The 16,709-nt window shown below is 33.0% G+C and overlaps 1 protein-coding gene across 1 annotated transcript in view; it reads right to left on the reverse strand.

Annotated features, from left to right (window-relative positions):
• Positions 1-8,712, reverse strand: part of nptx1l (neuronal pentraxin 1 like) — a 17,682-nt gene extending 8,970 nt beyond the window's left edge. Inside the window, 2 exon segments of the mRNA NM_212936.1 lie at positions 5,954-6,161; positions 8,193-8,712. Of these exon segments, the coding sequence (NP_998101.1) occupies positions 5,954-6,161; positions 8,193-8,636 (652 nt within the window). The 5' untranslated portion in view covers positions 8,637-8,712.
• Between the last annotated feature and the right edge of the window lie 7,997 nt (positions 8,713-16,709).

Raw genomic sequence — 16,709 nt, forward strand, 5'->3', positions numbered from 1 at the left:
CCCACTGGTTCTGTCAGCCCACCTGGGAGCTGTGCTGGTTTTTACCCTCGTGTTTGATGCTCGCCACAAGTAACAAGGAGTAAAAACTGCAGTCAGTGGTACAGGCCTCATTACTGGTCCAAGCCAGAGGAATAGAGTAGCTCACACAAACATTCAAGTCTCTCATTTTTACAAGCGTTTACAGTGAGTATGTTTACACTGACACAAATAATCCAGTTTTAATGTGATTAAGACAATACTCTGATTAAGAGTCTACCATGTAAACAGCAATTTTTAATTAGTTTAATCAGATTAAGCTCATAATCAAACTAAAAAGAAATCGAATTAAGACATATGGAGTATGCTGATTTTAGCATTATTGAACAGCAGCACAGACATGTAAACACTGCAATCAAAATATTACCATCGTGAAGGACATTTCGCCGCATTTTGCGACAGGGCAGTCCACACACACACGGCTGTTTGACACTATCCTTTGCACCTACAGAGTCAGTGAAGGCCACAGACACCTGCATCGTAAAATGCTTCCATTCAGCATGCAGTATCGAATTCTATTAAAACAACACTCTTCCTGCAGTTCATAGTTTCATCCAACATCTCGTTTGTGTTGGGGGGCATGCATGAAATGTTCCCGAATTAAGCTGAAAGTGCCAAACTCCGTTAAAGTTGACAAACTAAGAATGAAACACCTGAAATTACATGAAACTCCAGGGAAAAACATGGATAGTGGGGTGACACGATGACATTAATCGAATTATGTGCTATAACATGTAAAACAGGATCATGAAAGAAACATTCAAAAAGCAACTCATGTAAACACCTTAAGCATATTATTGTCTTTATTAGATTAAGGCAAATAATTCGATTACTGATGTCCATGTAAACATAGTCACTGCGGAAAAGCCTAAACCTGCATATCCCAAAAAAATTGCATTAGACTTTATAAGAATTATAAATAGTATTAGATAACTTTTTTATTCCCTAAAACTTTTGTCCTTTAATATATATGCAATATATCAAATATTTTTTTAAGATACAAGTAAATAACATGTCAAGACAAACATAATCTAATTCATTATTAAAATTACATTAAATTTAGTGTTTTTCTCAGCCTGATCTCATGAGAAAATGAAGTATTTTACGTTTTGTCAATTTAGTGGCTAATTCGTACGAATTTGTACGAGTTCAGTCGTACGAAATTGTACGATTTTAAAAAGAAGGCGTGCCACCTAACCCCACCCCTAAACCCAACTGTCATCGGGGGATGAGCAAATCGTTCTAAAATGTACGAAGTAGATCTTACGAATTCATACGAATTAGCCACTAAATCAAAAAGTTACGAATTGCCGTGAGATTGTGTTGGTTTTTCTATATGCTGCCCACTGCTTTCATTCATACAATGTACAAATGTCCTGAACCACCAACTATTCTGGCATTTTTTTACGCAGCAGATGCCCTTCCAGCCACAACCCAGTACTGGGAAACACCCATACACTCTAGCATTCGCACAAACACACATACACTGAAAAAAAAATAGTTTATTCAATTCACCTATAGCGCATGTGTTTGGACTGTGGGGGAAACCGGAGCACCCAGAGGAAACCCACGCCAACACGGGGAGAACATGCAAACTCCACACAAAAATTTAAACTGGCCCAGGCGACAGTGCTAACAAATGAGCTGCCCTTTAATAATATTGTAATATTATACATTATTAATTAATAGTGTAGTTATTTTGCAAGATACTAGTATTGAGCTGAAAATGCAGTTTAAATGCTTAACTAGGTAAATTGGACTAACTAGAAGAGTCATTGGACAACAGGGGTTTGTTCTGTAACCAATCGTGGAAAATTTAATATTTTAAAAATTAGAAATGTTCATAAAATCTAAAAGAAACTGCTTTATTTACCCTAACCCTAACCTAAATAAGAACTTCTCCATACTACTAATAATACAAAAATATTGGAAACACTGCTCCATTAAACAGCTCTTGGAAAATTGTTAAAGAAGAATACATATTTTTTCAGGGAGGAGGGCTGATAGTTTTGTCTTAAACTATTTATTGCCTCTCACTCCTCTCAGGATTTCACTTTAACACTAAATTTTAAATATGAGTGCAACAAAATTTACATTTTGTCGATTTATATATTTCTTCCACAGTAAAAAATATCTGTAAAATAGCAGTTTTCTGTATTTTTTGATTCGTGTTTTTGTTTCCCCCCCATTTATTTCTGCTTTTCAAATTGCATTATGGGATCATAATCTTTCTTTCAACAACCTTTAACCTTGAAACGTTGGAAAAAGTGACTTTTATTAACATTTTTAATAGTTTAAAGTGATATATTGTGCGGTTCATTCTGCTGTGGCGACCCCGGATTAATAAAGAGACTAAGCCGACAATACAATGAATGAATGAATGATATATAGTCTGGGTTGGTGTTATATATTATGCTACAAAAGCCTTGTAATAAGCTTACAGTGCAGTTTGTTTTTTACACTCTTGAATCTCTAGATGTTATTTCTTAAAGATCATTTTAAACTGCTAAAATGGCAATAAAAGTCTCTTTGTTAAACTGTAGAGTTGAATTTTCAACTTCAAAATTCGACAAAGAGCATAGAATCACCTGGAAGCGACACTCTAGAGCGATTTGGGAAACAGCCACTAGATGCCGCGGCGGCCATTTTGGAATGAAAACTCCAACAGAACCACAGCATATTATTAGTCTGTAAAATAAACTATTAAAAGTGCTGATGATTGTGATAGTGAGTGTTGTATTGCCATCTTTCAGGTTGTATCTCAGCTTTAATGCGCTTTTTAAATAAATAAAAGAAAAACAAAGCAGCTGCTTGCCATCAAGACAGCAATAAGATCCAATGAACAGCCGATCGCTTTCACTCCAAAATGGCGGAATCCGGGGCTGTTGCTGTCCTCTTTGGCAGAGATCAACATCCCATAATGCGATTCACAACCATAAATAAACATAAAACCCCTTGTGTTCATTAACAGATATTTTTTACAGTGTCTCTGATTCACAAAAAAACCCCGTTTATATCCAAGAAACCAAAATTAGCTTGGAGTTATGGGGATACTTCTCAGCACAATGGAAATGAACTCAATGACACTGAATGAATGACGTACTGTATGCAGATAAGGATAAGAGTAATAAATGTAAGTCATACAGCAGAATAAACTCTTCTGGTGAGTATTGAACAGCAGAGGTCTGACACAGCAGTTTGGAAACGTGACACTATATGCTTTTATGCTTCTGTGAGGCTCTTAATATAAAGTGCTCTCCAGCTTCTGACAGCTTCCGCTCCTCTTCCAATGCAGTGTGCTCCATATGAATGCATTATACACACTCTCATAGCAGCTCCTGCACTCTGCAAATATCTCTGAGTACTCAACTACGACATTTGTGCTTTCTTTCTTTCTTTCTTTTTGTATCTCTTACATTTTTTTCTTTCTTTTTGTCTTTTCTTTCTTTCTATCTTTTTATGTTTCTGTCATTCTTTGTCTTTTTCTTTCTTTTTGCCTTTCTCTTTCTTTTTCTGTCTTTCTTTTCTTTTTTATTTTGCATTTCTTTCGTTTTGCCCCTTTCTTTCATTGTCATTTTTCATACATTTTTTGTCTTTCTTTCTTTCTTTCTTTACTTTTTGCCTTCCTCTTTCTTTTGTCTGTCTTTCTATCTTTTTTCTTTCTTTTTGTCTTTCTTTCTTTTTGCTTTTCTCTTTCTTTCTTTTCTGTCTTTCTTTTCTTTTTTATTTTGCATTTCTTTCTTTCTTTTTGCCTTTCTATCTTTCTTTCATGGTCATTTTTTCATACTTTTTGTCTTTCTTTATCGTTCTTTTGTTCTTTCTTCCTTTCGTCTTTATTTCTGTCTTTTTTGTTTGTTTTTTTGCCTTTCTCTTTCTTTCTTTTTCTGTCTTTCTTTTTTATTTTGCATTTCTTTCTTTTTGCCTTTCTTTCATGGTCATTTTTTAGTATTTTTCATACTTTTTGTCTTTCTTTTTTTGTTCTTTCTTTCTTTCTGCCTTTGTTTCTTTCTTTCTTTCTTTTCCTGTTTTTCTATCTTTTTTCTTTCTTTTATATGTTTTTATGTTTCTGTCATTCTTTGTCTTTCTTTTTTCTTTTTGTCTTCCTCTATATTTTGTCTGTCTTTCTTTCTTTCTTTTCCTTTTTATTTGCATTTCTTTCTTTTTTTCTATCTTTCTTTGTCTTTTTTATTATTTTTGTCTTTCTTATTCATTCTTTCTTTCTTTGTGCCTCTTTCTTTTTCTTTCTTTCTTTCCTACTTTCTTTCTTAGTTTCTGTCTTTCTTTTTATAATATATATATATATATATATATATATATATATATATATATATATATATATATATATATATATTATAATATTTTGTGTGAATTATTATTGTAATAAGTTTTTTTTCTTTCTGAAATTGTTTTGAAAAGTGATGTCTTTTGAAAGTGTTTTTTCCTGAAAAGGGTTTCTTTGTTTTTATTTCTGTCTTTCTTTCTGTTGTTCCTCATTCATTCTCTTTTCTTGTCTTCATTGCTTTCTTACTTTCTTGAATATATTATATTTGAGGTATAATAGATAAAAATAGAATTTTGATAATTAATAATACAAATGTATCACATGGCTTCAGATGAGATGAAATGTAAAGTATTGTAGCTGACAAAACATGTTAAATTGCTTGGTAACAGTGCTATTAATACATAGAATCATGGAAAGTTATAGGAATACTTGAATATCTATTAGTGCTGTCAAAGTTTATATTTCCAAATTATATTTTTGCTTTATATATTTTTTAATAACGGATTTATTTTATCTTTGCCATGATGATTGTACATAATATTTGACTAGATATTTTAAGACACTTCTATACAGCTTAAAGTGACATTTAAGGGCTTAACTAGGTTAACCAGGCAGGTTAGGGTAATTAGGCAGGTTATTGGATAATGATGATTCGATCTGTAGACAGTCGAAAAAATATATATAGCTTAAAGAGGCTTATAATGTTGACCTTAAAATGGCTTTAAAAAAATGTAAAACTGCTTTTATTCTAGTCGAAACAAAACAAATAAGACTTTCTCCAGAAGAAAAAATATTATCAGACATACTGTGAAAATTTCCTTGCTCTGTTAAACATCATTTGGGAAACATTTAAAAAAGACAAAAATTAAAGGTGGGAGGGGGGGTAGAGTATGTTTGTTTGTTTAAAAATATATCCATAATAAATATACACAGTACATACGTATTTATTAAGTAAATACAGCATTTTATCCAAGATCCGATTATTTTTTTACAGCACAAAATACGATTTTTTTTTTTCTGAAAAAAAGGTTGCAAATGTTCCAGAATAGTACTATTAATGTCATTAGTTGTCTATTAATGTTATTTGGTGATTTCTTTATTTTTAATTTTAAGCACTTCTGTTTGAATGTAAAATCTGCGCTCAGACATTCTGCAAAACATCTCCTTTATGACAAAAAAAAATCTAATAAAAAATAAAAGTCTCAGAATGAAATGAGGTGTGAGTAAAAGATGATGAAGAAAAAAACCCAACCCTTTAAAGTTCCCTAATGCCTGGTCAGGCTGTAAAGGATTGCGGGCTATTACACGTTTTAATGACTTGACGAAAACGTGATTCACACGATTGAAAATTCACAAAAACACATGAGCTTGCAAAATCTCCCCGGTTCCCCGATCAGTAAATCATGCTATAAAGCCGGGCTGGGTGGAAATTGGATATGCAAAGCAATGCAGCTCTGTAGACCAGACCCCCTCCTCTCCTGCGACACACCATCAGCCACACACACACACACTGCACGGCCATTTATTCACCACAAGAAAGAGTGTTTCCCGCGGAGGAAAAAAAAAAACAGGTCAGGGGAAGACGCATCTACACGAACCGCATGTAATAGGTGGACTATAAATGCGGATGGTTACCTTTCTCCAGGTCGGTAATCCTCTGGTGCAGTGAGGTGAGCGTGGACTCGACGCGCCCGCGCTGCTCGCTCTCGTTGCGCATGCCCGGCTTCCCCTCCTCCAGACCGTTCACCCGGGACAGGACCTGCTTCTCCAGGTCGTCGATTTTGCTCTGCAGGAGATCCTTCAAGCTGTTCGCCTGGACCGAGTTGTTATTCCGGCTAAATTGCTACGGAAGATATAAATGCGACATGTGTTTGTGAGAAATGCCATTTGCGTTTAGCTCATTCAAGCAGAGAATACTGTGTACTTTTAATTATTAAGCTTCCAAGATAGGATTTCCGCAGATGTTGAAGTATGTTGGTTCCTTCAAGAATGCCTTTTGAGGGATTTCATTTCCATTTAAGTTAGATGAAGGATATAGAATAGGATGTTCACAGTATGAAGAATTTTGGCTCCCTAAAAATCTTTTTCAGGGAACGATTAAAAAAATAACAGCAGCTCCAGGATTCTCCATGGGATCATGATCAATGCCAATTAAGAAGCTTTATTTTTAAGGGTATTTTATATCAAATTATGTAGATAGGCCTACATGATATACTGAGGAATCAAGTAGTTTATATATTGAGGTTGTCTACAGTAGATGAAGTACTGCATATTGGTTCCCTAAAGAATATTTCAGAAAAAAATCCCCCTAAAAATAACAGCAGCTCCTGGATTCCCCATGGGATCATGATCAATGCCAATTAAAAAGCTTTATTTTTAAGTGTATTTCATATCAAATTAAGTAGATAAAGAATATATTGACGAATCAAGTAGATAAATGCTATACTGAGGTTTTCTACAGTAGATGAAGTACTGCTGTATATTGGTTCCCTTAAACATCTTTCAGAAAAAATATCCAAAAAAGAGCAGTAGTTCCAGGATCCCGTTGGGATCATGAGCAATGCAAATGGAGAACCTTTATGTTAAGGGTATTTCATATCAAATGAAGTAGATAAATGATATATTGAGGTTTTGTACGGTAGATGAAGTACTGTATATTGGTTTCTTACAGAATCTCTCAGAGAAATATCCAAAAAGAATTGAACATAGTAGTTCCAGGTTCTCCATGAGACCATCAATGCCGATAAAGAACCTTTATTTTTTTTAAGGGCGGAATTTAAAATTAAGTAGATAATTAATACCGATGATTTTCACAATAGAGGAAGTTTATTGGTTCCCTACAGATTATTTCAGAGAAATATCCAAAAAAAAAAAAAAAAAGGAATATAGTAGTTCCAGCTTCTCCATGAGACCATCAATGCCTATAAAGAACCTTTACAATTTTAAGGGAGGTCCATATTAAATTAAGTAGATAATTGATACGGATGATTTTTACAGTAGAGGGAGTAATGTATATTGGTTCACTGAAGAACATCTCAGAGAACGATTCCAAAATACACAGTAGTTCCAGGTTCTCCATCAATGCCAACAAAATATCTTTATTTTTTATGGGATTTCATTTCAAATTGAGTAGATGAAGGAGGATATATTGAAGTAGGAAGTTCACAGTATGAAGTATTTTGGTATAATCTTCTTCAGAGGAAAAAAAAGAACAGTTCCAGTTTCTCCTGCCAATAAAGAACCCTTTTAAGGGGGATTTCATATCAAATTAAGAAGTATACATTTAAATAAGATTTTCGCAAAAGTATTGTGGTTCTCTAAATAATCAGAGTAGGATTCTGATAACACTTTTCTTAGTGTGAAGAACGTTTTAGAAACGGGTTTCATTATGAAGCACCTTCGGATTGGTGTTCTATAGCTGGTAGTTCTATGAGATCCAATAAAGAACATTTATTTTAAAGGGATTTCTTATGAAACCAAGTCTTTAAGTCAAACATTAATTATTTAATACACTAGTGGTTTTAAAATCGCAACAGCACAGTTTACATTGTAAAAAACCCTGCATATTAATAAATATTTAAACGGTAAAACATTAGGTTGATTTCGACAAAAAGCGATTAACTTGCTCCACACTGTGAAAGACTACATCTTGTTGTTTTATAACATATTCATTTAGATGTTCTATTTAAAACTGCGGTTTTCTGTCTGCACCGTAATGCGCACTTTAAAAGCGGCTTATGCGGCATTACTTAGCAGCGCTTTATTTAAAACGCCGTGCGACTGTTTGCTCTGAGACCGGGTAAAGTTGTGGGAACTGCGCCACCTGATAAAAACCGGTAATCCACCGCGCTCCGGGGAACCAAAAAAAACATACCTCCAGGTTTTCGAGCCTCTGCTTCAGCGATTGTAAAGTCTGCGAGAGTTGCGCCAGTGTGTCGGTCGGACCCCTCGACACATCTCCCATTGTGTTTTTGGTGCCCGTTTCCTTTCGCCGTCCGCCGCCGACCCGCGCGTCTCCCGGCTCGGACGCGCTCTGGCTCTCGCACCGCGTCAGCTTGGAGGTCAGTTCCCGGATGGTTTCTTTCTGGTTCATGATGGTCTCCTTCTGCTGGAGCACAGTCTCGCGCAGTTGCATGACCGTGCTCTTGAGATCCTCCCCGGGCACGCTGTTCTGCAGAGTGGCCGCGCATATGTCCATATCCTTGGGCACGGACGTGCAAATGAACTGGGTCTGTCCGAAGTCCTGGCTCATCCCGTCGGCCAAAAGACACGAAAGTAGCAAAAGTTTCCAGTGCATCCCTCTCGCTCCAGCCTCCATGGCGCGTGTGCTTTCGAACAGGTCTTGCAGTGTTTGAGCAGCTCTATGTCTATCTCTCTCTATCTCTCTGACAGCTTGTGCTGGTTGTAATCTGGTTGTGGTGCGCGCGCGGTTTATATAGCACGCGCGTCTGCGGCGGTGAGCTGCATCACGCGCCTGATCTTGATCTCCCGCCCCTAGATATTAAAGCAAAAAAAAAAAAAAATAGAAAAAAGAAAACACACACACACACACATTATAGTAAAGTCAATGAAACTAGATTTGACCCCAACAGCACGGATTTTCCGCTTTAAAGCACAATTAATTCCATGCACTCATTATGGCCTCTGCATAAAAAAGGTTATACTTTAATTTAAGTCACATTAACGTGCATTAAATAAGTACATTGTACGTATTGTGTTTATATCGTAGTGCTTGCTTTAAGGTTGGGTGAGGGATGGCTCAAGAGTGTGTAAATATAATTAAAGAAGTCAATTATAGATGCAGTTACATGCAAAAAATGTAAATTATGTGAGTGCATACATAAATATGTGAAATTCAACAATTTAACAAAGTTATTGGAATTTTAGTCATTTAAAAGATTATAATGTATAAGAAATAATGTGTAGAGAAATAGTGTAAAATAGTAAATGTGCTGCCAGTATATTAAAAGATTTGTAGCGTAATATACAACACCAATTCAGACAATATATTACTTTACATAATTAAAATGTTCATAAATGTCACTTTATTGAACTTATCAGGGTTTAAAGTCGTTGAAAGAAAGATCAAGATCTCATAATGCAATAAACAGGGGGAAAAAAACATGAATCACAACATGTGGAAAATAGCTATGTTTGGATATTTTTTGTACAGTAATGTGACTCAAAATAAAGTGTAACCAAAAACCTTTATTGATTACATTGTGATTTATATTTAAAAAAAAATTCATAGTTTGTTCACGGCTACACAGTGTAAAAAATGGTGCCGTAAAAAAAAACGTAAATTAACAGCTGTTAAATTACAGAAATATATTGTAAAATAACAGTTGATTTACAGAAATGTTATTTAAGGAAACTTCTGTAATTTAATGTCTGTTATTTCATGATAAAATGTCTGTAAATTAACAGCCGTTATTTTACTTTTTACACTGTTTTACACTCAAAAAAAAAATTTACCAATTTTTTTACAGTGCACTGTTAACAATTTCCACTTTACTGGCAGCATTTCGTCATCAGATTATATAGGTGGTTCATTATTGGGGGTACCAGGTTAGTAATCGGGTGGTGGTTCACATGTGGTGGCTGGTGATGTGGAGCCAAGGGTGTGACAACTCAACCCAGGCTCATTCTGAAAATGTACCTCTATATACATTTCTGGAGATCGCCAAATACATCTCAGGATCTAAGTTTTTTCTAAGTTATTTATTTATTTATTTATTTTTTCAGTTTTTGTTTTCGAGAATCCACCAGAGGCCGCTGTATATGCTTTTTGAGATCTTAGGTTTCTTTCGCAAGTGCCATTCTTGCCTGCTTTTCTTGCGTAAACCCACCAGAGGCCACTGTCGACTGACTGACTGACTGACTGACCAATCGACTAACCCACTCTCCTCCTTCCCTAATCTAAACCAATTGTATTGACTGACCCACCCACCCACTAAACCCAACCAAAATTTTCAAAAGCAATCCAGAAAAAGAAAAGCCCTCATCTGATTTTTACCACGTTTATCACATTCTCATCATTGTAATAATAATCATTCTCATCATTTTATTTTTTGGTATGTGTTTGGTATGTGTTTTTGTCTTACCTGCTTTCTGGAACTATTCTTTGCCGGACTCGAACCTCGTCGTCACATTTAACTCTGCTCCAAGTCACAAGTCTGTTGACGTACATGGCGAGCCACTAAACAAACTTGTAACAGCAGTAACAGCCGTTAACACGTAAATAAGCGATCAGCTGATAAGTGCGAAAAGAAACAGCATCATACCGCCCCCTAGTGTTCCCATTAAAGACTAAATGCAGCCATACATAGCTCCTGCTACATAACTCGCGATCTCCAGAAACATATATAGGGCTATGTTTTCAGAATGAGCCTGTGTTGTTTTGTTTTTATTATTATGGGCGGGGGGGACTTAATTGTTTTATGCTCAATCAGCTTAAAATTGTACAAACCATCAAGTTAAATTAATCGATTTGCTTTGGGATGACATGAAGAGGCTGTGTTGGATCCAGCATTTTTGTGTTCCTTTGTGTTCCACAGAAAAACATAAACTCAGACAAGCTGTGAACAACTTAAGGATGAGTTATTAATGACAGTGCTTTCATTTTTGGGTGAGCCATCCCTCTTTTTTAAGGAAGCATATTTTGTTTTTATTATTCAGTCAAATTGAGTTATCGGAGCACATTATCTACTTTAACCACTAGGATAAACCACCCGTGTGTTCTCTTAGGGGAAGTTAAACATTTAAAAGAAACAAAGACTGAATAATTTAGCTCATCACAATAAGCACTGTTATTTTTTTTTCCCAGAGAAAGCTCATTATTTATTTAGCAGTTTTGCATTAGCTGGAAAACATTCTCAGTACTAATAGAGCAAAAAAGTTTGCTTACTTCCAATGCTGAATAGATAGATAGATAGATAGATAGATAGATAGATAGATAGATAGATAGATAGATAGATAGATAGATAGACAGACGGACGGACGGACGGACGGACGGACGGACGGACGGACGGATAGATAGACAATTAGATGGATGGATGGATGGATGAATAGATAGATAGATAGATAGATAGATAGATAGATAGATAGATAGATAGATAGATAGATAGATAGATAGATAGATAGATAGACGGACGGACGGACGGACGGACGGACGGACGGACGGACGGACGGACGGACGGACGGACGGACGGACGGACGGACGGACGGACGGACAATTAGATGGATGGATGGATGGATGAATAGATAGATAGATAGATAGATAGATAGATAGATAGATAGATAGATAGATAGATAGATAGATAGATAGATAGATAGATAGATAGATAGATAGATAGACATGTAAATAAAAATGACAATGTAAATAATAGATGTAAATAAAAACAACAGTTACGGTTTCTTTACCATTAAAAATATGGTAGAAATGGTAAAAGCTGTTAAAATTTTACAGTAAACTATCATACTTCATTTATTAAATAATGTGCAAAATAAAAATGGTAAATTTTCACTTTATGTAGAGTTAACAATATTAAAATACTGTAAACAAAATCTTTAAGATTTACCGTTTAATAAACAGTAGCTGTGGGTGTTTTACAGTTAAATATATGGTAGAAATCATTCTAAATTTTACAGTAAATTACTGTAATTTTTTATTGATTAAACAATGTACAAAATAAAGTTTGTAAATTTAGATTTAATGCAGAAGTCACAATATTATAAACTGTAAAAATATTTTAAAAATTACTGAAAAAACAGTAACTGTGGTTGCTTTATGGTTAAAAAAATTGGTAGAAATCATAAAGGAAATGTTCAAAATATCATGGTAAATTACTGTATGTCAAACATTATTAATTAAGCAATGTACAAAATACGCACTGCAAATTTTGATGTCATCAGAGGTGACAATATTAAAATACAGTGAAAAATGACAACTGTGGTTGCTTTACCATTAAAAATAAAGTAGAAACAGTAAAAGAATGTTCACAATTTTACAGTAAACTACTGTGTTTCATTAATTATTAAACAACTTGCTAAATAAAGACATTTAACTTTGATTTTAAGCAGAAGTAACAATATTAAAATACATTTAAAAAAATGTCAAATTTACTGTATAAAACAGCAACTGCATTTGCTTTACCGTAAAAAAAATTGGTAGAAATCAGAAAAGAAATTTTCAAAATTTTACAGTAAATTACCATATTTCATTTATTGATTAAAATGTATTAAATGTGCTAAATAAAGAAGGTCAATTTAGATTTCACACAGAAATACAACAATAACTGTAAAATTTACTACAAATAAAAATGAAAGTTGCTGTTTCTTTACCATTAAAATATGCTGTAAACTGTAAAATTATGTTAAAAATTTTACGGCAAATAACTCATTCATTATTACACAATGTGCAAAATGAAGATTGTACAGTTTGATCTTAGGCAGAATAACAATTTTAAACTACTGTAAAGAAAAAATCTGTAAAATATACTGTAAAAAATGGCAGCTACGGTTGCTTAACCGTTAAAAATATGGTAGAAACCACAAAAAGTATTAGAATTAGGATTAGAATTCATTCATTGATTCATTTTCTTGTTGGCTTAGTCCCTTTATTAATTGGGGGTCGCCACAGCGGAATGAACTGCCAACCTATCCAGCAAGTTTTTAGGCAGCGGATGCCCTTCCAGCCGCAGAGGTTCGAACCAGCGACCCAGCGACCTTCTGGCTGTGAAGCAACAGCATTACCTACTGTGCCACTGCCTCGCTCAGGATTAGAAAACATATATTTACTATATATATATATATATTAATACTATATATACTATATATATACAATACTATATATATATATATATATATATATATATATATATATATATATATATATATATATAAATTTATATATATTATACTATATATATATATATTAATTTACTATATATATATATATATATATATATATATATATATATATATATATATATATATATATATATAGTAAATTAATTATTATATTTATTTTAATGAATTATTAACATTTGTACGAAAAAAAAGATTGTACATTTTGTGGCACGTAGAAGTAACAAGGTAATACTGTAAACAAAATATATAAAACTCACAGTGAAAAATGGCAGCTATGGTTTTACCTTTAAAAAATATGTAAAATGATCCTTACAATTTTACAGTAAACTACCATATTTCATTCATTAAACAATGTAAAAAAATAAAGACCATAAATTTAGTTTCATGCATAAGTAACAATATTAAAACACTGTTAACAAAAACATACTGTAAAAAATTACAGCTGTGGTTGCTTTACCATTAAAAATGGTAAAAACTATCAAATAATGCTCTAAATTTTATGGTAAACTACTGTAATTAATTCAATTATTAAACAATCTGCAAACTATGACAGATATAAACTAAGGATATGAACCCTTATACCTAAAATATATGAAAAGCTTGTAAGGTTAACACCGCACAATTACACAAGCGTCTACAGTATAAGGAATTAACGGCCTGTACAATGTTACGTTATTGACTGAGAAACATTAAGCCATCATTTCCTGTCTGCAGTGTCCACTTCACCTAATGGAGGTCTGAAAAGACTCATGAAGACGACGGTTTAATTAGTGATGAACACATAATTGCAGCATCAGAATGATTATTGATCCGCTAGCAGAGCATCCGTGACGGAAAACATCAATTGCGGCGGTTCTGTGATTGAGTAGTTCGGAGGGAGTGTTGTTGCAGATGAGTGTAGGAACAGCTTTAGAGCAGTCTGACAAAACATGCCACGCTCCTGTGACATCGCACATCTCTCATGACATCTCGCCGTGTGCTGAGAGTTATGGCATCATGCTCCAAAATCAGATGCGAACAGCAAATCGCATTATGAGGAGGGAATCAAAACTGGCCGTATTTATAAATGAGAGCTGATTAACACTTAGACATCAAAGATAACGCATTGTACAGCATGACATTTTACAATACATAAATGTGTGACATTTATAAGATAACAATTACACATATTAAAGTAACAATATTACTGTAAAAGGTAACACTTTAAAATAAGGGTCCACTACCATATATTTTAAACTTTAGCTGATGTGTAATGTACAGTAGCTGTGTGAACATAAACAACATCTCTGAATGTAAGATGCTCAAAGTTCAAGGCAAAGGGAGTCATTAGCTGCGTCCCAAATCGCATACTTATGCACTATTCTACGCCATTTTGTAGTATAAATAGTGTAAGTAGGGTGTTCACACTGAAAACTCTAAAAACATTAAGTGCACTTTAATTACCCGGATGATGCACTCATTCAGCCGCTAAAATGAAGTGTGTAATGATGGACACTTCACGCACTCAACGACCGCAGGTTTGCTTACGTAGCGGAAGGGGCGGAGCTATCGGACGCACATGTTGAATAACTTTATTTATTTTGGATGGTGAAAGCAAAATTCTCCTACGAGAGTGATTATAGCGCCTCCTGATGGTGAATGCGGCAATACTCACGGCAGGTATTATTTGATAATTCGGTTGTTTATTTCACTGATTTGGCGACCGTCAAACGTCATCAGGGAAACGGTTTGAATTTCCGCTTAGTAAAAAAACATTAGTGCGCCATTTGGGACGCCACTACATACATATACTGTCCTTTTGAGTGTGTAAGTGCATAAGTGCATAGTGCATGAGTGCATTGTGTATAGTGTGGGACGCAGCTAAAGGCTTTTATAGAGTTAGCTAAGCAAAGCCTACAACGAACGAGGTTTGGCAGCTCAAAAAACACATCCGGCACTCTTTAAAAAAAGGGTCAATTTAGTTAATGTGTATTCAATGTTTAGTTAAATAACAATAGTTCATGCTTACTAATGTTAACTTTGGATTTTAATGATGCATTATTTATTGTTGAACTATGATTAGTCATATTTAATGCTAGTATATACTTAATAACTAAGATTAACTAATGGTCAAAAATAGCAGCTGTGGTTGCCAGAACAGTACAAATACAATAGAAACTGTCAAATGATTTTAGTAATGTTACAGTAACATTTACATTTAGTCATTTAGCAGACAATTTTGTCCAAAGTGAAATCTGGTACACTACCGTATTTCATTCATTTATAATATTGAATGCCCGTTTGTTTTTTTTTTGTTTTTTTAAGTATTAAGATCTACACAAAATAACTTTGTAACACAGACTAAAACACAACATTTAAAAAGAACCAAACTAAATGTCAACAAAAAGGCATGACAATTAAAGTGTCATAAAAAAGTGTGGTATGATTTATTAAAGAAAAAAGCAATTGTTAACCAGGTTATGATTTTTGTACTGTAGCATATTTATAATTGCACATATTAAAATATAACAATCTCATCTTTGTGTAAATGGGTAAAATGTCATATTTTTTTCACATTATACTGTAGATATTAAGTTAGTTACCCAAGAGGTCATTTTTACAATTTTTTTTCAAATATTTTTTATTAAGCAACAAAAATATTACATAAAACACAAGTAGAGTGACAAGGAAAAAAGACCATGTTATTATATTGTTGATACAGATTATTAGGTCAAATTGCACAAATGATATAAATTATTCAAAACAAGACATTTAACAACTATCAAAGTCATCAACAGTTATAATTATTATTATCATTATCATTATTATTATCATCAGATAATGTATTTACTAACATGAACATGCAATGAGCAATACATTTATTACAGTATTTATTCATTTTTGTTATTAAAACTAAACAGTATTATTGTTATGACAGTCATAAATCCTAATAAATAAATGTTAGTCAGTTATTGTAATTATTAATAATAATAATAATATGAATATTAATAATTTTAGTAATAATATATATTCTTATAATAATAATAATAATAATAATAAATAATTAATAATAATAATAATAATCTTTATTATTATAACAATAATATTCAAAATATTATAAACATTGTTATTATTATTATTATTATTATTAATAATAATAATAATAATAATAATAATAATAATCTGAATGTTCTAAATATTATTATTATTATTATTATTATCATCAGTTAATGTATTTACTGCACACAATCTATGTATTTTATGCAATGAACAATATATTTATTACAGTATTTATTCATGTTTGTTAATAAAACTAAACAATTTCATAAATCACAAATCCTAATAAATAAATGTTTGTCAGTTATTGTAATTATCATTATTATTATTATTAATAATAATAATAATAATAATAGATCTTCTTATTATAACTATAATACTAATAGTAATAATAATAATAATAATTTTTATCATTATTAACAATAATATTCAAAATATTGTAAACATTGTTATTATTATTAATAATAATAATTATAATAATAAT

Source organism: Danio rerio, chromosome 3 (genome assembly GCF_052040795.2).
Source record: "Danio rerio strain M-AB ecotype USA chromosome 3, GRCz13ab, whole genome shotgun sequence".
Taxonomy (NCBI): Eukaryota; Metazoa; Chordata; class Actinopteri; order Cypriniformes; family Danionidae; genus Danio; species Danio rerio.